General features: G+C 47.1%; 1 protein-coding gene and 1 pseudogene across 1 annotated transcript; one reads left to right on the top strand and one right to left on the bottom strand.

Annotated features, from left to right (window-relative positions):
• Nucleotides 1-8,051: 8,051 nt before the first annotated feature.
• Nucleotides 8,052-10,479, top strand: LOC109737655 (cell division cycle protein 48 homolog pseudogene; annotated as a pseudogene).
• Nucleotides 10,480-15,014: 4,535 nt separating this feature from the next.
• Nucleotides 15,015-16,966, bottom strand: LOC109737650 (uncharacterized). Its single transcript, XM_020296773.4, has one exon. The coding sequence runs from the start codon at nucleotides 16,691-16,693 to the stop codon at nucleotides 15,266-15,268; it is 1,428 nt and encodes a 475-aa protein (XP_020152362.1). The 5' UTR covers nucleotides 16,694-16,966; the 3' UTR covers nucleotides 15,015-15,265.
• Nucleotides 16,967-23,695: the final 6,729 nt, after the last annotated feature.

Here is a 23,695-nt window from a genome sequence, read left to right as displayed (position 1 = left end):
CCTCAACTGGATCAAGAGTACGAGGGACGTCATCGAGCTGAACATGTGCTGAACACGGAGGTGCCATACGTTCGGTGCTAGGATCGGTCGGATCGTGAAGACGTACGACTACATCAACCGCGTTGATAAAGCGCTTCCACTTTCGGTCTACGAGGGTACGTGGACACACTCTCCCCGCTCGGTGCTATGCTTCTCCTAGATAGATCTTGCGTGATCGTAGGAATTTTTTTGAAATTACTGCGTTCCCCGACACATTTAAATAGGAATGCCAACATGCTGCAGTCATTCAGAGGACTTACTACAGTACCTGAAAATTGGAATGTAAATTAGTAGGAATGTTGCTACTAGTCGATACATGAAGGCATCGGCCTTCTGAATATGAAACAGATGTAATATGATTTGCGAAAAAAGTTTTTCTAATGGCAAGGGCACCTAACGGTGGAGAATCCATCCTTGATTCTTGACATGCATTCGGATGCGTGCAGGCCTTGAGCGTATAAAGTGGGAAAGATTCGTTTGTGCAATGCATTTCTATATATACTGCAAGTCCATACCACATCAAAGCTATCGTTTTCGGTTCCCGAACCCCCGCGTCGCCTAGCTCGGGCGACACGGGGGAACCTAGCGCCGCCGCCACAAAGCTCTCCTCCCCCCACTCCTCCGCATCGCCGCCGCCGGAGGGGCCGCCGGCGAAGCCCGCGCGTGCCCCAGGGAGGGTGGCGGCGGGGCGTTTTCTCCTCTTCCGCAGCGTAGCGCGCGCGGCGGCTGCGTCTTCCCGGCGGCGCGGGCGGCTGGCGGGGTTGCGGGGACGGCGTTCGCGCGGGGAGCGGCTGAATCCTGGCCGGGCTTGGCCTGATCTGGCTTCTCCACCCTCGGTGGCTGCGGCGGAGTGGCGCGCGACGCGTCGGCGGGCCGGTGCTCGGCGGCTCCATGGAGGGGTTGTTGGCGCCGGCGAGGGGCTGCGGTGGGCGGCGTGCATCGACGACGTGGTGCTTGGCGGCTCCATGGTGGAGCTGTGAGCGCTAGCGGGCATCGAGGGCTGGCATCCGGGGCGGCGGCCCGGGAAGGTGGTTGACGTGTCGGCGGCTGTGGAGTTCGCGCGGGCGACGCAGCGGCCGCGGTGTGCTGTTGGTGGGAGGCTCGTCCTGCCTGTCTAGGCAGCTCGGCGACGGCGGTTCTTCGGCAGGTCACAGCTCCGGCGGCTCGGGCTGTGGCGTCTGCGTGCTGCGTGGTCTTTAGACCACCAGATCTGGCCGGCGGGAGGATGCGGGGTGGCAGTCTGCCCTTCCTTGCCCGGAGGACGTGCATCAGTCTTCGTGCTGGTGGTTTGCCGTGGTTGACTCGACAGCAAGGCGTGGTGGTGGTCCCTGCACGGTCATGGCGCTGTGGTTGTGCAGGGGGTGTGCGGGTCAGTGGAGTTGCTTGCGTGAGAGTGGTGGTGTCGATGATCCGAGCGAAAGCTTGGCCGGTTCTTGCTGGCCGGCGGCGGCGGCGCCCGTGGGCGTCGCTTTCTTCCTTGGAGGCGTCGTCGAGGTGATTTGGGCATCCTTCACTCTCGGGTCAAGATCTTCGGGCGAAAGTCATGATCCTGGTTGGATCAGGCGGCGGCGTCGTCTTCAACGTCGTATTCCCTCTTGGGGGCGCCGTCTTGAAGATCTTGGTCCCATTTGTGATTCCTCCAGGCTGGATGTGCACTACATTGCGGTCGGCAGGTGCCCGGCCGGCGATGAGGTGATGTGGCGTTGCGACGTGTGTGGCAATGACGATGGTGGCGAGGAGAGCCGGGTCGTGACTTGTCCTTCTGATGCCGAAGGTCCGGTGCGCCAATGGGTGTGCCTATGTTGGCTTCTGGTTGTGACAGAGAAGTCGGAGCTGCGGGCGGGGGGGCACTGCGGCAACGATGACTCCATGAGGGCGGTTTTCAACGAGTGGTGCTCTTCGGGTGTTGCGTTGGACTAGGTCGATGCAAGTCTTGTAGCTTTCTCCTGTGATGCTCGTCGGCACAATAGGAGCTGCCATGTCCTCGACGTTGCGGTCGACTTTTTGGCGTTGATTTGTTGTTCGGTGCTACCTCTCGACGGTTGTGTCGTTGATTGTGTCGTGATTTTGTTGGTAGCCAGGTCGTCCGTGTGTGCCCTTTGTAGGGTTTGTAATTTAGTTTTTCGTCCGGTTTTCCTCTAATTAACCGGACAACTCTCTTCTTCTTAATCAATGAAAATGGCAAATCTTTTGCCTTGTTTCAAAAAAATGCATTTCTATATACGGCTGACACTTCCTGACAAATATCTGACTATGCCTCCACTAGTTTTATACTCCCTCCATTCCAAAATATAGTACGCCCGCACTTTCCGAGGCCAACTTTGACCATAAATTTAACCAACGAGACCGACTGCGGCCGAAGAAAAAATTATATAATTGAAAACTTCTTTTGAATACGAATTCGCTGGTATAACTTTTGCTCTCGCCACAGTCGGTCTCGTTGGTTAAATTTATGGTAAGTGTTGAAGCACGGAAATAGAGCAAGCACTATATTTTGGAACGGAGGGAGTATCTAGTATTGCATGCACACTTAAAGCATCTACAACCACAAATTCCAAAATCCGGCTCCCAAACTCCCGCAGACGCGGCCTCGTGGACAGTGACCAGAAAACCCATAAAAATTGATTCCACAACCACAAACATCGTTTTAAATCACCAAATCCATATTATTACATGCAACATGAAACCTAATCGAAGTGAAGCTCGTCCGGCTCCACCGTGCCCATGTACAGCGGCCGGCTGCGGCCCTCAAAGTGTTGCTCTTGTCGATGACGAGGTAGAGTAGGACATGGGACATGGACCGGCTCACGGGACTCAAGGCGAAGCCGTCTCCGATGCTCTACACATCCCCGTCGAAGCCCGTCACTTGCACGTTGCCGGTGGACACGTGATATCGAGGATGGGTCCTAGGAAGAGCCGGCGATGTCCACCACGATGCGATTGTGGTGCCCGGGGTAGCCGTGCAACATACGGGGTGCCAAAGAATGTGACTCCGCCTCGCCAACATCCGTTGCCAGATTTGCGTCAGGCGACGCCCATGCGTTCACATCTGCCTCGGCGCGCGGCAACACACCTCTTGCCGGATCCATGCGCCATTTGGGCGGACGCAATGGATTCCCGACGGAAAGATTCCGAGTGGTGCCGTTGGGCGGCCTCCTCTCGGGAGCGGTAGAGCGCAAGGCGGACGATCATCTCCTCCTCGGGGTTGTGTGGGATGAGCTCTGGGTCAATGGATCTGGAGGTGTAGGACTCGGATCCGCTGCCCTCCATGCCGGAGAAGATAGGAGATCGCTGGACGGGAGCTTGTCGGTGGTCGGAGTGGACTGGAGGGGAGCGGAGTGGTGGAATGCGGGTAGGGTTTTGGCCGGATTGCATATATAAGGTCCAATTTATGTGGCGTCGAGTGGTCCAGAGTGGGCCGGATCTGACGAGGTGGGTGCGTCCGGGCATCCCCATATCCGCCTCAGATTTGGGCTGGATATTGGGAGTGCCGGCCAATTCAGGCGTTTGGGTCGAGTATATAGGGAGGTTGGTTGGGTGGTGTTTTTCTGTAAGGACACTAACCGGACTGCCCGTCCTAGCGTTTGGGGCGGGTATAGAGGGTTCGGTTGTAGATGCTCTCACAGTCCTCTTCACCCATAGAGGACTACTCCCTCCGTCCGGAAATACTTATCCGAGGAATGAATGTATCTAGACGTATTTTAATTCTAGATACATCCATTTTTATCCATTTCTCCGACAAGTATTTCCTGACGGAGGGAGTAACATTTATTTTCTTGTGAGATATTAATACACCAATATCTTTTAAACAAAAATCTGATTATTGAATATATATATATATATATTTGAATTCCCAATCTTGAATATATTTCAAATGAGTTTTAAAAAAAACCGATTTCACTCATTTAAAAATACGATTTCACTCATTTCAATCAACAGAGTTTACTCATTTGAAACAAATTATTTCACTAATTTGAAATGCAGATTTCACTCATTTACAAATGATTTAATCATTTCAAATACATATTTCACTTATTTCAAACCACCGATTTTACTCAGTTCAAAACAATTATTTTGCTCATTTCAGAAAACAAATTACACTCATTTACAAAAAAATGTTTTCACTCATTTCAGAAAACACATTAGACTCCCTCATTTGAAGTACTATATTCCACTCGTTTTAAAATACTGTTTTCACTCATCAAAAAATGTATATTTAAAACTACATTTCACTTGTTTCAAGAAACTAATTTCACTCATTTTGAAAAACACATTACACTCACTCAATTGGAATACTCTATTTCACTTGTTTCGAGAAAGTGATTTCACTCGTCACAAAAGATCGATTTCACTAGTTTCATAAAACACATTGCACTCACAATATACACACTGAAATAAGGAGTTTCACAAATAATATTTCAATTTTACAACTATTTCACTCATTTAGAAAATATCATTCAAATAAAACTTATTTACTCATTTTAGAAAACCGATTTCACTCATTTGAAAATACTAATTTCAATAGTTTCATTTGAAAAGACATGCTTCAATTAATTTAAGGACCTAATTTCACTCATTTAAAGAAAAATACTTGTTTCGATAAGCTAGTACGTTTGAAATATAAATGAAACTGGAGTGCTTGAACAAAAACAACTTCACAAAAGAAATACTGAAATATGGATCTTCGGAAATATGGTATTTCAATTTTTAAAAATAGTAAAATTTAAACTAGTTTAAATATATTAAAATTGGTCTTGTTCTATAGATCATGTGTCAAGGAATTTGAATATATAAAAAAATCAATAATAGAACATTATAGTAAAAGATATTGACCATCTAAAATTTTAGACAAAGATGAAATGCATGGTGTTGTTTTGGAGAGAGAGGATGAAGATGCTGCATGCATGTGTACCCTACACTAAATAAGTGTTATTCCATTGTTGACATGGACCAACTTAGCTGATACAGATATGAGTATTAACAAAGATACATGAGATGGATGCCACAATACAAATGCTATACACATGCAGTGGACCCCTACCACACGAATCTCAAACAAGTAAATGTAAGGTGGATGATGAGCTAGCGCAACTTTTAGAAAGCACTTTTGCGTACGATTTGCTCGTTTGCACACACACACACTCACACACACACAATCAGAAGGTTGATAGCTGAATAGTTGATTATTCTCAAACAAAACAAAACACTTTAGCTAGATTTCAGTCAACTGACTTTTAATTTTTTGGTCAGTCAATTTTCTAGCCGTTGGACTGTGCTTTAAGATTTGTGTAGTTTTTCTTTTTTCTGTCATGTTTTGCTGGTGTAATGGGCTGGGCTGTTTGGATTCGACTGACTCCTATTTTCAGTCAGTCAATTTCATTCTTGTGCTGGATTTTGGTGTGTGCATGCTTTTTCCCACGGATTTGCTTTTGTTTTTTTGCACGTGTACGCTTTTATTTTTCTATTTTTCAGTTGATTTTTTTTTACGTGTATTTCAAGATGTTGAGTGTGTGTAAATATATACATGTACAAATTACATTAGAGTACAGAAACTTCACTCTTATATATTTATCCTACATGTTATAAATAGTGCATTGTTTTTGCTAATTGTGTGGAAATTTTTTCTTTATTCTTAAGGTAATAACAATGCTAATTGTTTTAAATACATTTTTCAATTATTATGTGTATGAATGCCTGAAAGTACTATAAAATATTTGTTGGAAATTATAGTAGACCGCTAAAGTTGCATTATTATATGTGTATTCGCTGCATATTATAAAAAGTACAATTTCACTGCAAAGTTGTGTGCAAGTTTTTTTTATTTTCTTTATTCTTGAGAGTAATACCAATGTCACTAATTTACTCTCTCTTAGAAAACTTTCTTTGTTTTATTTTGTTTAGTTTTTTAATTCATTTCCTGTTTCTAAGGACGATACCAATGCCACTAATTCGTTCCTTGTTTAAAAGCTTTGTTTTTATGTAAAATTCAGTATTATGTGTTTATTCTTACATAACTAAAAAAGTGCAATTTGTGTGTAAATTTTGTGCAAATTGTATCATTATTATTTGCACTTTCTTTCTTCTTAGAGGGTGGTATCAATGCCGCTATACTTGATTTCTTCTTAGAACATTTTATTTTTATTTTGTGTGTGTAAGTAAGTATACACGCAAATATGAAACACCATGTGTGTAAATTATAGTAGAGAGCAAAAATTGTATTGTATATGCTTATTTTTTGCATATTACAGAAGTGCAATTTCAGGGCATACTTGTGTGCAATTTATTTTTTAATTTTCTTTCTTCTTAAAGGGTTACATTTTCCCCTATAAAATTTCATTATTTTGTTTTAGTTTCAGTTTTTATATTTTTCTTTCCTCTTAAAGGGTTTCATTCTTACATAGAAAACTTCATTATTTAGTTTTAGTTTTAGTTTTAGTTTTTGTATCTTTTTTTAAAGGGTTTGATTATTCCATAGAAAACTTCATTATTATTTTTAGTTGTAGTTTTTCCTTTTTTCTTCTTAAAGGGTTTCATTCTTCCCTAGAAAACTTCATTATTTTATTTTTGTTTCTACTTTTTATTTTCATTCTTCTTAAAGGGTTTCAATCTTCCCTAGAAAAGTTCATCATTTTGTTTTTTATTTTTATTTTCTTTCTTCTTAAAGGGTTTTATTCCTCCCTAGAAAAATTCATCATTTTGTTTTCATTTTAATTTTAATTTTATTTCATGTTCTTTCTTTAACGGTAATTCCAGTATCATTCCTCTATTATATGGTTATCCTTTTGTATTATAAAAAGCGCAATTTCTGTGTAAAATGTGTGCATTTTTTTGTGAAACCCTTGTGTGTAAATTGTGTGTAAGTTTTTTCAATATTTGATTTATTTTTTATATTTTATTTCTTTTTAATGATAAGACCGATTCCACTATATTATTCCTTCTTAGGAAACTTTCACCATTATATACTTATTCTTGCATATTATTAAAAAAATGCAATTTCTGCCATTATTTGATATATATATTTCATTTTTCTCTAGAAAACTTCGTTATTTTTGTTTTGTTTCAGTTTTTATTTCATTATGTGAATTGTATGCAAATATGTATATTTATTTTTATACATGCATACAATACATATATACACACACATAAATGTCATTGTATATTGAACGTCAGTGGATCAATATACTATAGCCACTAGCCGTTGTAATTTTTTTCGAGGGGGAAAGCTATGCAAACACTATACTAGAGCAGTCTATATTTAACGTAGTAAAAAAAAGGCTGGCTTGGCTGAACTGGAGCGGTCCATCCACTTGTGTGGCTGCATGCGCCGATGTGCTTCAAATCGACTGACTAAATTTTGTGGTCAGTCGACTGACCGAAAAGAAAAAACAGTCGACTTGTACCTAGTCATTCCAAAAAAAAAACTGAGTAGTTAATACCAAAATCAGACCTTACAGCAGCAAAACTGAAGACGTACCTGGACTGGACCTCTTGGGCGTGGACATCGCCCTAGTTCGCTGGAAAGTGCTCGGCCTCCGTCTGCTGCAGGCGCTGGCGCTAGCGCTGCGCCTTCTTCTTCCACTGCTTCTTGCTGGATATGGCAGGGTCGGAGCGGGTTGAATCTCCGGCAACATCATCGTGGCGTCTGTCCCCAACCAGGGGCGTGGCGGCGGCGGACGAGGGGAACGCCACGCGGTATCCGATCAAGCAGGACCAAGCGGGCGTAGGACTCAGTGGCCGTCTTGCAAGCACAGGATTTGGTTTGCAGCCGGTCTGCACACAACTTTTTTGTGAATATGACGCGAACTAAGATCTCGACTCGGAACGTGTGAGGTGCGAGCGTACGGGCCTTCCAACCGGAGTCGGCCGTGCCCTGCCTTCAATAAAGGGTGCGAGCGAACCCCACGTCTCCACCTCACCACAACACCAACGCAAATCAGCGCTCCACATCCAACGAGAGTAATACACGATCGAGAGACGCTGCTCGTCGACCAACTAGAGTTATTGAAAACGCAATGGCGAGCGCGGCGGCGGCGTCCAAGAAGGCGGCGAACCGGCTGGTGGTGGAGGAGGCCGCCACCAACGACGACAACTCTATGTGCACCCTCCACCCGGCCACCATGGAGAAGCTCTCCATATTCAAAGGCGACATCGTGCTGCTCAAGGGCAAACGCCGCCACAACACGGTCTGCATGGCACTGCCCGATGACACCTGCGAGGGGCACAAGCTCAAGATCAACAAGGTGGCCCGCTCCAACCTGCGCGTGCGCATCGCCGACGTCGTGTCCGTGCACATGTGCCATGACGCCAAGTATGGCAGACGCGTGCACATCCTCCCTCTGGACGACACGGTCGAGGGCATCGGGGGGAACCTCTTCGACGTCTACCTCAAGCCCTACTTCGTGGACGCCTACCGCCCGCTCCACAAGGGCGACTTCTTCCTCGTGCGTGGCGGCATGCGGAGCGTGGAGTTCAAGGTCATGGAGATCGACCCTGCGACAGAGTACTGCATCGTGGCGCCCAACACGGAGATATTCTGCGAGGGCGAGCCGGTAAAGCGGGAGGACGAGGAGAGGCTCGACGGCGTCGGCTATGACGACGTGGGTGGCATGGGGAAACCGCTGACTCTGATCAGGGAGCTCGTCGAGCTGCCACTCAGGCATCCGCAGATCTTCAAGAGCATTGGCGTCAAGCCTCCCAAAGGCATCCTCCTCTACGGCCCTCCCGGGTCCGGCAAGACGTTGATCGCCCGTGCGGTGGCGAACGAGACCGGGGCCTTCTTCTTCCTTATCAACGGCCCGGAGATAATGTCCAAGATGGCTGGAGAGAGCGAGAGCAACCTGAGGAAGGCCTTCGAGGAGGCCGAGAAGAACGCGCCCTCCATCATCTTCATCGACGAGATCGACTCCATTGCCCCTAACAGGGAGAAGACTCACGGCGAGGTCGAGAGGCGCATCGTCTCCCAGCTGCTGACGCTGATGGACGGCATGAAGGCCCGCGCGCACGTCATCGTCATGGGCGCCACGAACCGTCCCAACAGTATCGACCCTGCCTTGAGGCGCTTCGGAAGGTTTGATCGTGAGATCGACATCGGCGTGCCGGACGAGGTCGGCCGTCTCGAAGTGCTTCGCATCCACACCAAAAACATGAAGCTGGACGAGGACGTCAACCTAGAGGTGATTGCCAAGGATACGCACGGCTACATCGGCGCCGACTTGGCCGCGCTCTGCACCGAGGCGGCGCTGCAGTGCATCAGGGAGAAGATGGACGTGATCGACTTAGAGGACGACACCATTGATGCCGAGATCTTGAACTCCATGGCTGTCACCAATGACCACCTTAAGACGGCTCTCGTCGGCACGAACCCATCCGCGCTTCGTGAGACCGTCGTCGAGGTGCCCAACGTCAGCTGGAACGATATCGGCGGCCTCGACGGCGTCAAGAGGGAGTTGCAAGAGACCGTCCAGTACCCGGTCGAGCATCCAGAGAAATTCGAGAAGTTCGGCATGTCGCCGTCCAAGGGCGTCCTCTTCTACGGGCCACCAGGATGCGGCAAGACCTTGCTGGCGAAGGCGATCGCCAACGAGTGCCAGGCCAACTTCATCAGCATTAAGGGGCCAGAGCTGCTCACCATGTGGTTCGGCGAGAGCGAGGCTAACGTGCGCGAGATCTTCGACAAGGCGCGTCAGTCTACGCCGTGCGTCCTGTTCTTCGACGAGCTCGACTCCATCGCAACCCAGAGGGGCGGTAGGGTGGGCGACGCCGGTGGCGCGGCGGACAGGGTCCTGAACCAGCTGCTCACCGAGATGGACGGCATGAATGCAAAGAAGACGGTATTCATTATCGGCGCCACCAATAGGCCGGACATAATTGACTCGGCGTTGCTCCGTCCCGGCCGCCTGGACCAGCTCATCTACATCCCCTTGCCGGACGAGGCCTCGCGGCACCAGATCTTCAAGGCCTGCCTCAGGAAGTCTCCTGTGGCCAAGGACGTCGACCTCGGTGCGCTCGCAAGGTTCACCGCTGGCTTCAGCGGTGCCGACATCACGGAGATCTGCCAGAGGGCGTGCAAGTACGCCATCAGGGAGGACATTGAAAAGGACATGGAGCGGCAGAGGCTGGGGAAAGACACCATGGAGGTGGACGGCGGACAGGAAGAGGAGGAGGTGGCGGAAATAAAGGCGGCTCACTTCGAGAAGTCGATGAAGTACGCGAGGCGGAGCGTGAGCGACGCCGACATCAGGAAGTACCAGGCCTTCGCGCAGACGCTGCAACAGTCTAGGGGGTTCGGCACCGAATTCCGCTTCCCGGCGCAGCCGCAGGCGGCAGCTGCCGCCGTCCACACCTCGACCGCAGCTGATGAGGATGAAGACGATTTGTACAAGTGATCCGGTAACCATTGTTAGAAAATGAAGTACCAGAATATATATTATAGGCTATTTTTTTTTTCTGTTTCCTCTCATCGATCATGTATGTTGTTGATTCTTTTCATGTATATAATTTTCGTTTGTAAGAATTTACATAGGTAATAGAAATACAGTTGATGAAACAATAAGCTCCTTGTTGTGCTTTGTTAGACTCTGAAAGCTAGCCTAAGCGTTAACTGAATTGTCGATTACACGGAACTGAAAGAATAAGCTTCTTGTTGTGCTTTGCTAGACTCTGAAAACTAGCCTAAGCGTTCTCTGACAACCCCTCTCTGCTCCTGCACAAGACCACTGGAAACAAAAAGGAAAATAGTTGCTCCGGTTAATTTCTCATTGAACTTGTAAGAGAGCACCTGCTGTCTGAAACCTATGGCTCTCAACAGTCTTAGTTGCAGAGAGTTCTTTGTTATCCAGGCCAATTGGTTGTACCCAACTGAATGTTATTCAACCCGGCCTTTCACAGCATGCTCTTCCTGTTGCGAGTTCTGGTTGGGGGAGCTTGCTTGGTGCTCATGAGTCATGACCACAGTGTCTACCATCAACGGCCGGGCTGGGCATACTGCATGATGCTCATGATCACATTCACAGAAATGCGCTTACGTCTTACGGTTTGCAATAAGAGAAAGAAAGAAGGGAAGTTTATTTAGGGTTTAATTACTCATAAGTTACTCTAGGAATTGAAGGGTTAAATTACTTTCTAAGTTCCTCCTTAAGGTCTGAAAAACTTATAAGTTGCTGATCGGAGTGGCCACTGTCATTTTTGCAATTAAATGGCTATGGAATTCCCGCTGCCAGCTCAACTAGATCCCTTTTTGGCTGCTAACCCACAATAGATTGAATTCCAGTGCACTCGTGCAGCGGAAAATTTTGTCTATTGCAGACTACACTTGTGTTCTATGTGGCTTTCGAGTTATGCAAACAAGGATTTTTTTTTTTCTTTTCTAATGTGAATTTGCACAGGCTTGTCCTACTTGGAAGCATACAAATTACTGTGACATTGAGGGACAGCTTAATCAACTTAAAACACGCTTTGCCGTGCCTTTCTTCCTTGAGCTGATCACTTTAATTTACTGGGGTATTTGGAACGCCATTCCTCTTACATTTTCAATCACGATAGCACACAGCCACTAGTTGCTTAGCTAACGGCGCTCGCCCAGATTGAGTGGAGGTGCCGACACGTCAAGTGCAAGTGGAACCGAGCATTCCACTGCAAAGCTTCCCCTTAGTGCAACAAAAGCAAGTGCATCCAGAATCAGTCTAGCCGATTTAGGATGGGCCGATCAACAGAGTTGGGTTGAGAGTAGTACTACTCGATCGCGTAATCTCCAAAGAGAGCCAAAACCAATGGACCGCCCATGCACATGGACTGGGAAGATGACCTTGGGCCAACCCATTCATGGCTCTCTCTCTCTCTCTCTCCAGCCCCACCCATGTCAATCATTTAGAGCTGGATGGTTATAGCAGCATTGCCGTTGGATGAGCACCAGTGCTGGTAGAAACAGTGACTGGGGTGAGGGTCAGGAGAGCAAATGCATCAAATGCGGCTCACCCAACTGAATTCGGGCGAGGTACAGCCAGAGTGAGGTAAACATCCATGGACAGCCAAGCATGCGAAGTGACATATCTCCCGGCCAATCGTCTTTTTTTTAGGCAATCCGGGCCAATCATCTTTTTTTTAATAATCCGGGCCAATCATCTGTCACGGGTGGACTGGGATTCTCAAGTGGGCGCGACAACAACTTGGCCCACATGTCGGCCATACAGTACTAGTGTGACTTCTCGTCTCACTTTTGGGTGTGTTTGGTTGCGTTCTCGCATAGTTGTTCCCATGCATGCTTAACTCAACATCCCTCTTCATGCATGCTCTCTTCATGTATGCTTTTAGTGTATTTGTGCTAAACTAGTGTGGACTCATGCACCCTTCATACACTCTACCAAACACCCAAAAGTGGGTCGAGAAGGGAACTCTTGGGCTCATGCACCCTTCATACACCCTACCAAACACACCGTTAGGATCTGCGTCCATCACGGGTCCATGCCCTTCCAAAATTGTCTGGCCACCACTTTAGTTCACACTCCACGCGGCGACTTCACTGCAATCCAGTCGACCGGTCACCAATTATTTTGCAGTACTAGTATAGTAGCAGCAGAAATGCAGCGGTGCCTCGAGCTCAGCGTTTCGATGCCCCGGCTCATCTACACCTGGTCATAAAAATTCGTTAAAAATTCAAAATAAAAATATTTTTTCATGGTAGAAAGTTTATTGCATGAGGTCCACTTCAATTTTCATATCATTTGGACAACTGAGTATCTTAGCAAAAAGGACAAATCGGATCAAAACAGTGGATGAAAAGAAAAAAAATACAGAAGTCAAATTTGTCTTTTTTGCCGAGAGTTGCTCCGATGTCCAAATAATTTGAAAAATGAAGCGGACCTCACGCATCAAATTATCTACCATGCAAAAAATGATTTTTTTTTAATATTTTTAGTATTTGTTTTGACTTTTGCTTCAGCGCGGGTGCAGATAAGCCTAGGCTCAGAAGTGGATTATCACCGTGCCTATCAGTTTTGATGTGATTACTCGTGTTCTCTTCCTCTTCCTTGTTCTTGCTGGAAATTTCAAAAACCCGATGCAGAACTCTCCCTCCCAAAGCAAATTACATGGACTTCACTACAAATCAAACGTCATAGTTTTGAGCATGTGAAATCCAATGTTTTATGACAAGTTACATTGTCATGAGGTTGACAGTCTGTAACACTATGCTTCCTAATTTAATAGAGTCCACATTCAATTGAGGTCTTCAATTGGAATTGGGCACCCGATTTTAACTACGTCAATAATTTCTCAAAACTCTCTCGTTCAATTCTTTTGCACTATACACTATGCTTCTTAATTTTTACAGCCTCGTAATTAATTAAGGTCTTCAATTTAAAATTAGGTCACTCGATTTTGACCGGATCAATAATTTCTCAAGGAGCTCTCCCATTCAATTCCTGTAGTTCATTAGGTTTCCTAATTTTGAAGTTTTTTCATTCAATTGAGATATTCAATTTTGGATATGGTTTAAGATTTTGACCGGGTCAACGGTTTTTCAAATCAATTAGCAACAACCGGCCTAAAACACATCAATCTCACGCACCCTTCCACCACCTAGAAAATAAAGCACCGTCATGTCATATTATAACACCAATATAGTACGTGCGGCCACCGACGTAGAAATTTTTACACATAAATATACTTTGGTTAGCGGATAACACAGAACCATGAAAAGCCATTCAAATCACCGCATTTTATAAATAAAAAAACACACTCCATCATCTACCCCACCCATCAAACTAAATATTCCATCAGTTTCAAAATATAAGGGTACTATTTTTTGGAAACTCAAATTTCTTTAAATTTGACCAAGTTCAGAGCAAAAAATATCGACATCCATAATACTCCCTCCGTCCCAAAATAAGTGACTCGACTTTGTACTAACTTTGTACTAAAGCTAGTACAAAGTCGAGTCACTTATTTTCGGACGGAGGGAGTATTAAACAAAAAATGTAAAATTAATTTGACGATGAATCTAATCACAATGATTTGATAAATTTTCATATATTCCTTTATCAATTTGATCGAACTTAAAAGGTTTGACTTTACAAAAAAGTAATACACATAATATTTGAAACAGGGTGAGTATTTTTTTAAGGAATCTAACAACACCAATGGTGCAGCAAAGTGTGCCGAACATTCTTTAGTTTTTCAACATTACCGAATTACTTTGACCTCCGTCCTCCGTATTCTTTTGTGTTAGTAGCTAAGTCCAGAATTGCTTCAGGCTCCCGAGTCTATGGAGCTTGAATTTCAGAAATTAGACTTTGAAGTTTAGAATAACTAAAAGAAAATAACATGTAAATATGGATTTATATTAGTCGCAAAAAAATTAAGGATGTATATTGGGACATGAAATTTATGCTCCCAAGCTCAAATGCACTTTTATGAATAGTAAAACCATCAAAATAGTAAATAAATTTTAGAAATAGCAATAAACATTGTTAAGTGTTCTACAATACATACTTGCAAATTCCCGTAAAGAAAGAACATGCCTAATGCTCTTGGGCAAAACGATGCTTCAAAATGACTATTTTTTAAAGCATTTTGGAGAGCTCATTTTGTTATTTTTGTCCAAACCTACACAAATGTGATTTTTTCATCACAAAAAACTGCACAAGCAGAATCTGACCATTGTTTGTTATAAAAAAAATCAGATTTTTCTAATTTGTGTACTTATTTTTAGTTAATGTTTATAAGGGTGCATTTGATTTTGGGATTAGAAGGACACTTTCATGTATACTGCATGTTTGTAAAGTTTTCTGATGAAATATGTTCCATGTGAGTTGTACATTTATTTATTTATTTATTTATGTAGATTACACCCAAAATGTATTTCATCGTGAAATTTGACGAATATGTAGCAATACTTACATATATTTGTGCATTTTTTAGTTTTTTTGAAACTTGTAAAGTAATAATTTTTTCACAATTTTTTTTCCTGGAGCCAAATGTCAAAAATCATTGCTCTAAATAGTTTGACTAATTTAGTGCTTAATTTGCACCATAGTGTTATTACACCCACTCTGTACTCAAACCAATTCAAAATGAGAAAGTGAAAATTAGAAAAAGAATAGTTTTCCTTTCTCCTCTTGTTCTCCTTGATCTTCCAATTCCCCCCCTCCTCCCATCTTATACCCAAGCCCTTCGGCTTTCACTATATTTTAATGTTTGCACATAAGCCCCTAAAAAAAGCTTTCATCCCTCAGCTCTTCTTCCACTCCTCGGCTCCGGCGAGGTAGGCCTTCTTCCGCTTCTCCGCTCGCGCGCACGCGCAGATGATGACGAAGCACGCGGCATACACGGCGTACACGCGCCAGTTCGCGCGCGGGGCCTCGCCGGCGGCGGCGCGGTGGAACACGGCGGCGTAGTAGTGGAGGCCGACGGCCAGCCCCACCACCATCTGCGCCAGGCCGAGCGCCTTGGTGGCGTCCGCGCCGCCCTCCTCCTCCTCCGGGGAGGCGGCCCCGGAGAAGACGGCGACGAGGTCCACCATCTGGAGCACGAGGTAGCCCATGAAGCCGAGCGACTGCGCGGCCTGCGTCCAGGCGTAGGCCGCGGGCGAGGCGGCGTGGAAGAAGCGGAGCGGCTCCAGCCCCGTGGCGGCGGCGGCGAGCGCGAGCGTGGCGAAGTAGATGGCGAGGTAGGCCTGCGAGAGCAGCAGCGCGCGGTGGAGGAGCGGCAGGTACGGGCCCATGCGCCGCACCAGCGCGGTGAGCATGAAGAGGGGCAGCAGCAGCAGGGCCACCGACGCCGCGGAGGCCGCCGCCGCCCCCCAACGGCCCCCCAGGACCGGCCGCACGCCGCCGGCGATCCCCGCGTTGGCGGCCGACAGGTAGGCCTTGGACGTGTACGACAGCCGCGCCAGGTCCGGCATGAGCGTCTGATGCAGCCGCGCCGGGAGGCCCCGGAACTCGGACATGAGGTCCTCCGTCCCCTCCGCCTCCTCCGCGAACACCACGTCCTCCTCCACCCCCGCCGCCTCGTTGCCGCTCACGGTCGAATTCGCCTTCACCTTCCCGTCGGCGACGACGGCCTTCGCTTTCTTGGTCGACTTGGTCGAATCCACCTTCTCGTCGGCGACAACCTGCGCTTTCTTGCTCGACTTGGCCGAATCCGCGGTCGAATTGGACGGCTTCTTGGCCTTGGGGGCGCCTCCCTCAGATTTCACCGGCTTGGCAGCGCCCGCCTTGGTGGACTTGGCGGAATCGGTGGTCTTGGGCTTGGCGGTGGCCGCCGCCTTGTCCAGCTTCGGGACCTTGGGCTTGCCCGCATCGCCGGCAGCTTTAGTGGCCGGCTTCTTGGTCGTGGTAGAATCCGCTTTAGCGGTCGCCTTCTTGGTGCTGACCTTGGTCGGCGTCGTGGTGGACTCCTCCTGTTTCTTGCCTTTCAGAACCTTGGTCTGGTTCTTGGCGCCAGAGGGGACCTTCTTCTTGATGCCGGCAGCCGCGGTGGCCTTGGGCGGCTTGACCGGCTCGTCGTCATCCGTGGAGACGAGCTCCTTGCGGCCGCCGGAGAGCTTGGCCTTGGGCTTGGCCGCCGGCGGAGCGGAGGAGCACAGCGCAATGTGGCAGCAGAGGAGGGCGAGGAGGAGCAGCAGCAGCACCGGCCTCGGCGGCGACCGAGCTGCCATCTCTGGCGGATCTGGCCGGGGCTTTTGCGGAGCGAGATACGGCAGATCGGGGAAGAGTGAGGGAGGGTTAAGGTATTTTTGGCTCGATTTATATGTGGGGAAATTGGAAGCGAAAAGGAGTGAGGAAGCTGTGAGGCGTGGCCGTGTGTGGGTGAAGACCGAAGAGCGTGTGAGTGAGTGAGTGAGTGAGTGGGGAGCGAACCACACCACCACCGCCACTGCTCGAGTGTGTGAGTGGAGTGGGGAGTGAGCGAACTACGACGGTGTTTGGCACGGCCGGTACCGGGGCACACGCACGACCGCGTCGACATTGGTGCGGCTCCTCCGAATCGTCGGTGGACTTTTGCCAACTCATTGCGCGCGCGCACCCGTCAGCCAGCACGACAAATCAACAAGCTCACGAGTTTGTCGTTACTCCCTAAGTTCCAAAATATAAGTCTTTTACATTCCAATGTGGTCTACATACCGAGCAGGAAGAGTGAATGTATACTCTAAAATATGTCTATATACATCCATATGTAGTATATATTAAAAAATTTAAAAATACTTATATTTAGAAACGGAGGGGGTACTTGTTAGGGCATCTCGGACCCTTAAACGGATATGGTGATATGAGGAGTCGGTCATCCAACCGCGTGCCACAAATATTTCAAGCTTTTAAACAAGTCAAACGATTTTCGTGTAAATCGGATGATTTTTATTTAAACCGGATCAAATTTAATACATTTTCAACATATTTGAACTAAACAAAAGCGGACGACACTTTTATAACCTAGTCTAAATCTTCGTCGCCCGTGGAGACGTCTGTGTTTCACGTCGCGGGCGATGTTCATGGACTGGTACAACGCTCCTTGCTCTTCTAGGAAGCCTGAATCCTCCACGACCATGGCTCGCCGTTCGCCTGCTCGCGGGTGATTTGCCTTTCGGCAAGTGCGTGATCATCGAGGAGCCGGAGGTTGTCTATGAGGGCCAACATCAGAGAGATGGTTGTACACATGTATCATATTAAACGTGTCATTTTTGCTTCCAGCTCATTTGAGGATATCTTAGCCTCCTTGGTTAGAGTGCTATTCATCAGTTTTATCCTCAACCTATTTAACCGGATCATTTGATCAGAATTAAGTCATCTCCTAAAGGATAAATTCCATCCATTATCAGTCATCTACCTCACATTTTTTGTCTCTTCATTGCAAATTATGAGCATACAAGCAAACTGATCTTTAAGAGGAATATTACCAATCCAGGTATCATTCCAAAAGTCGGCATGCTTGCCACTCTTCACCACCATACTTCTATGCTTTGTATAGTATACTTAATCTTTTGGCAGGTCAGACCAACACGGGGAATCCCTGGCAATATGTTTATGATGTACACCATTTGATATTTGTAACCATGTATTTCTTCTTGACTATTTCCCACCACTTATATAATAAGCTCACATGCAATCTTTCCAGGTGTTTGATAACTAGTCCTCCTTTCTTTTTAGGACTTCATATCAAAGGTCATCTGACCAATCTCGCAAAAAAAAAAGGTCATCTGACCAAGTGATATTTTTTCCTTCACACTGCTTCCCCACCAAAAGAATTTCCTGATGGCCTTCTCCAATCTCCCCAGATTTGTTTTTGGGAACCTGTACATGGAGAAGCAGTAAATTGACATTTTTTGGTTAAACATGCATTGATCCTTGTTACCCTACCACCCAAGGATAGGGTCTTAGCTTCCCAATCATCCAAGCCTCTATACATGCATTCTTCAGTTGGCACCTCCACATGCAATCTACTCCCATTGATCGTGACTCCTAGATATTTGATAGGTCAGGCTCCAATTTGATAATTCAACATCTCAACATTTCTCTGACTTTTCTCATCATCATGTAGTACCATAATTACCTCACTTTCCTGAAAATAATCTTCAGGCCAGACATTTGTTCAAACAAATATAGCAGTAGTTTCGTATTCCTAACCATTTCAACGTCATCTTGCATAAACAAGACGGTATCATTAGGATAATGTAAAATAGCCACCCCTTTATCAATAAGATGGTGTACCAGACCCACAATCCGGTTGCGTTCCTGAGCAAGGAGAATAGAGCACAACTCGAGTGGCTTGAGGAGCATGTCCATGGCTCGCTCGACTGGGTTCAGGCACTGATGGGGCTCCCCAAGGCTCTCATTTCTTCTAAGATGCCGACTCCGAATGCTAATATCCTGGAGTTCAATTTTTTTTACTTTCCTGAGCAAGCTGCATTATAGAGTTGTCATAGCTGAGCCTTCATAATTTTATTACATACGGGAACCACATGTCATTAGCCACATACTTATTCTCCAGTTGGACTAAAATTGCATATTCAGTTAACCAACAACGGTGGACCAATGGTCGGACGCATCAGAGTACAGCCGCGGCGACGAGGGACTGAGATCCAGTGACTTCACTTGGTGAAGTCACGTTGCAACTTTAGCCATCTAATCTCCATCCAAAAGACATCCAACGGTCCATATCACACAAAGGCAAAAGCCCTCAGCACTTAGCAGTTTTGGACGAGGGTGGGCTGAAGAAAACACATCGCGGGAATCTGCTTCGTCGTTCTCCCGCGCCGCGCCGGCGTGTCGGACAGGGAGACGGCACTGCTCCGCCGCATCGGGGAGGAAGGGGAACCGCACCGCACCGTAGCATCACGGAGAGAGAGCAAGGGGCCCGTGCCGGCCGCCGCATCGGAGAGGAACAGTATTTTGGGGGGTTAATCATAGTCATTTTGGCCGAAGTGTACAAGTGAAATGGCCTGCTTTTGTGTACTTGAATGATTACTCAATATTGGTATTTTTTGCTGTAGCATTCGGATGTTATGTGCTACAGCCTAATGTCAAGTGCTACTGGATGCGGTGTCGAATGCAACTGAAATGTTCAACTTGGATTGCATAATATGGTACTGTCTAATCTGTTCAATTTTTTGGGTTACAATCTGTTTAAATCAAATTGAATCCAAGCGCAATGTATCATTGTTTGCTGCTAGATTGTACTGTTGTTTGCTGCTAGGCTGCAAAACTGCTAAGTCCTGGAGTTTTTGCCTGTGTCTCATGTAGACCGTTGGATGTGTTTTGAATGGAGATTAGATGTATCATTTTCAACTGAAATGGACGTATCATTCAAGAATCCATGAACATTATGTCTCATACCCGTTAGGGTTTTTATCTCTTAGGCGGTCGCCTTGGCGACTGCGGTGGAGACCTTCGTCCTCTCCTAGGGCAGATCGGATCCCTTCTCCGGCTGCTTCCCTGGAGGGTTCTCGTCATTAGGGCTGGCAGAGGGACACGAAACCGATTAGTCTCGGTGACTCGGCAGCTCGATGGTGATGGCGAGCGAGAACTCGGCATCACCAGCAACTGGATCAGGAGATGGAGGGCGGGATGAAAGGAAGGGAAGTGCAAGAGGGAAGGAGGGGTTGACGGGCGACCACAGGGAGGGAGATAGTCGGGGAACAGATGGAGGCGGAAGTACGTCCAGGCCAAGCGATCTGGACGTTAAGTTTCAGCATCTGAATCTGAGAGCAGAAGAGGAGGAGGATGTAATTCTTGAGGAGGATCTGGAAGAGTTGGAGAAGGATGCTGAGTTCATGGCCTTGGCTAGGGTTCATACCACGCACAAATTTAGTCATGGTGCTTTCTATGGCACCATGCGTTCTGCATGGAACTTAGCACAAGAAGTGGAGTTCAGGGCAATTGAGGACAACTTGTTTTCAGTGCAGATGACTTGTCTTGCAGATTGGGAACGGGTGATGAATGATGGTCCATGGATATTCAGAAACTGCCCGGTCTTAATGGCGAGCTATGATGGATGGTCTGAACCTAAGGATACTAAACTTTATACTTATCAAGCTTGGGTCGTGTCATGGGTTTGAAGGAGAAAATGCGGTCAGGAAGCATAGCCTCACAACTGGCAAGGAAAGCAGGTGTTGTGGAACGTGTGGATGAGCGATCTGTTAAAGGACAGGGTGGAGGCATCCGGGTTAGGGTGACGCTTGATGTACGTTATCCACTAATGAGATGCGCGAGCTTAACTCTGAGGAAGAAGAAGGTCTACTTTGATTTTGTGTATGAGAAGATGTCGTGCTTTTGTGGTGTGTGTGGCCTTGTGGGGCATGTGGCGAAGGAGCATGGGAAAGGAGTGTATGATGCTAGTGCGATTGTCTATCTCCCCTCGTTGATAGCTGCTGAATATAGAAGGGAGGAGCAATGGCAGAGCTTTGGAGGTGAAGGCAACAGGGGGATTCGTGGTGGCAGAGGGAGAGATGTGGGGGGCGGAGGGCGTGGGGATTTTGGGGCCAGAACCGAGGAAATTGATGGTGATGATGATTTGAAGAGTACCGCATCGAGCCCTGGTAAGGTGGATGGTAATGGTGCTAATTTGGTCGGTAGCACCAAGAGAAGGTTGGAGTTCACATCTAATGGCAATGGGCAGGTGCAGCAGCTGTTGTTGACCAGTGGTAAGGGGGAGGATGGACAACACCAAAGGAAACACGATGAGGAAGATGGGGAGGGGGGACGGAGGAGAATGAATCTTCTGGTAGCAAGCGACACAAAGTGGATGATACACAAACTATGGACCTGGCAACATTGGCGGCCTCCGACCGGGAGGACCGCCAGGCCTAATGTGTGCCTTAGCATGGAACTGCCGGGGGGCGGGGAACCGCCGGACAGTTCGGGAACTGCTGGCTCTTTGCCAGTCACATAACCCCAGCCTCGTTTTTCTTTGTGAAACGAGGCAAACGATGGAGAAGATGGAGAAAATGAGATGGAGATTGGGTCTGAAAGGTTTTGAAGGGGTAGGAAGTGATGGAAAAAGTGGGGGCCTTGCTCTTTACTGGCATGAAACTCTCCATGTGGAGATTATTGGCAAGAGTAACAGATATATTGACGTGTGTATAAGGGAGCAGCAGAATGACCCGCCATGGCGCGCTACTTTTGTGTATGGGGAACCATGGGTTGAGAACCTTCACTTGATGTGGACGTTGCTTGCAAATCTTAAGGCTAGCTCATCGTTGCCGTGCATGGTCATCGGAGATTATAACGAGGCTTTATGGCAGTATGAACACTGCTCGATGAGAGATAGGCCGGAATCTCAAATGGCAGCGTTCAGAGATGCTCTTGTAGTGTGTGAGCTACGGGATATCGGTTTCACGGGCTACCCATACACTTTCGATAATCATCAACAGGGGAACCGAAACGTCCGTGTGAGGCTGGATCGGGTTTGTGCAGATGACGATTGGATGGCGCGTTTTCCAAATGCAGAGCTACATCACCTCACGTCGTCGAGATCGGACCATTGTCCGCTATTGTTATGGCTGCAACAGCCGGACCCAAGGCCAAGAAATCGAGCTAGAAGATACGAGATAATGTGGGAAAGGGAGGCGGCTCTACCGGAGATCATTGGTAACTCCTGGGAGAAGGTAAAAGTTGCGGGGGACCTGGGTGTGGTGGCAAAGTCTCTCGGGCAGGTGATTGATGACCTGCACGAATGGAGCAAACGGAAGTTCGGCCACGTTAGGCGCGAACTGGAAAAGTTGAGAGGCGAACTAGCAGAGTTAAATCGCATGGATGCAGATAGGGCCACTATTAAGCAGAAAATGGAAGGGATGGATGAGCTGCTCTATCGAGAAGAAATGATGTGGCTTCAAAGGTCTCGAATTGATTGGCTCCGGGAGGGAGACAGGAACACCCGCTACTTTCAGAGAAGGGCTGTATGGCGAGCAAGGAAGAATCTCATAAGGAAATTGAAGAGAGAAGATGGGGTGTGGTGCTCAGTACCTACTGATATGGAGCGGATGGCATCGTCCTATTTCAAGGAGATATACACAAAGGACCCAACCCTTACACCGGGACCAATCTTAGACCTTCTAACAGGTCGCGTCACAGCTGCAATGAATGAGATGCTGACAAAGGAATTTTCAGAGAAGGAAATCGGAGATGCTTTGTTCCAGATAGGCCCCTTAAAAGCACCGGGGCCGGATGGCCTTCCGGCTCGGTTTTACCAAAGAAATTGGGCCACTTTACGGGAGGAAATCGTGATGGCTGTACAAACTTTTTTTAGAGATGGAGTGATGCCGGATGGAGTAAATGAAACAAGTATAGTTCTAATACCAATGACAAGTGAACCTGAAAGTTTGAACGATTTCAGGCCAATTTCGCTCTGCAATGTGCTATACAAGATAGTTTCAAAGTGTATGGTGAATAGGCTGAGGACTATACTTGATGAAATAATTTCTGAGAGCCAAAGCGCCTTTGTGCCGGGGCGTTTGATTTCAGACAATGCGATTGTGGCTTTTGAAGTGATGCATTACATCCAGCAGGAACGTAATCCGGAGGTAACAAACTGTGCCTATAAACTAGATCTTTTGAAGGCCTATGATCGGGTAGACTGGAACTTTTTGGAGAATGCTATGCTGAAGATTGGCTTCTCGGCGAAGTGGGTACAGTGGGTAATGCAATGCGTGACTACGGTCCGGTTCAGGGTCAATTTCAATGGAAAGCTGCTGGATCAATTTGCACCTTCTCGAGGACTACGGCAAGGCGACCCCTTGTCGCCGTTTTTATTTCTGTTTGTTGCTGATTCGTTATCAAGCTTGATACAGGATGCAGTCATGAACAAAGGGTTGAGTCCGGTAGTCATCTACCGAACAGCGCCTCCGGTCTCACATCTACTCTTCGCGGACGATACACTTTTATTCTTTCATGCATCAGAGGAGCAGGCTGTGATTGTGAAGGACATTATGTACAGATATGCTGCTGGTACAGGACAGTTGTTAAATCCTTCGAAATGCAGTATGATGTTTGCGGATGTGTGCCCGCACGGAAGACGGAGAAGTATCAAAAATATCCTAGGCGTGTTGAGTGAACACTTCGAGGATCGTTATCTGGGCCTTCCGGTCCCTGATGGTAGAATGAATAAGGGCAAATTCCAATCACTTCAGGCGAGCTTGAGCAGGAGATTTTTTGACTTGGGTGAGAAG

Source organism: Aegilops tauschii, chromosome 6 (assembly GCF_002575655.3).
Source record: "Aegilops tauschii subsp. strangulata cultivar AL8/78 chromosome 6, Aet v6.0, whole genome shotgun sequence".
Classification (NCBI taxonomy): Eukaryota; Viridiplantae; Streptophyta; class Magnoliopsida; order Poales; family Poaceae; genus Aegilops; species Aegilops tauschii.
This window is presented reverse-complemented; position numbering and strand designations above follow the sequence as displayed.

Excerpts from the sequence above, each read along its gene's own strand:
- LOC109737650 (XM_020296773.4), bottom strand. The coding sequence starts at position 16,693 with ATGGCAGCTCGGTCGCCGCCGAGGCCGGTGCTGCTGCTGCTCCTCCTC.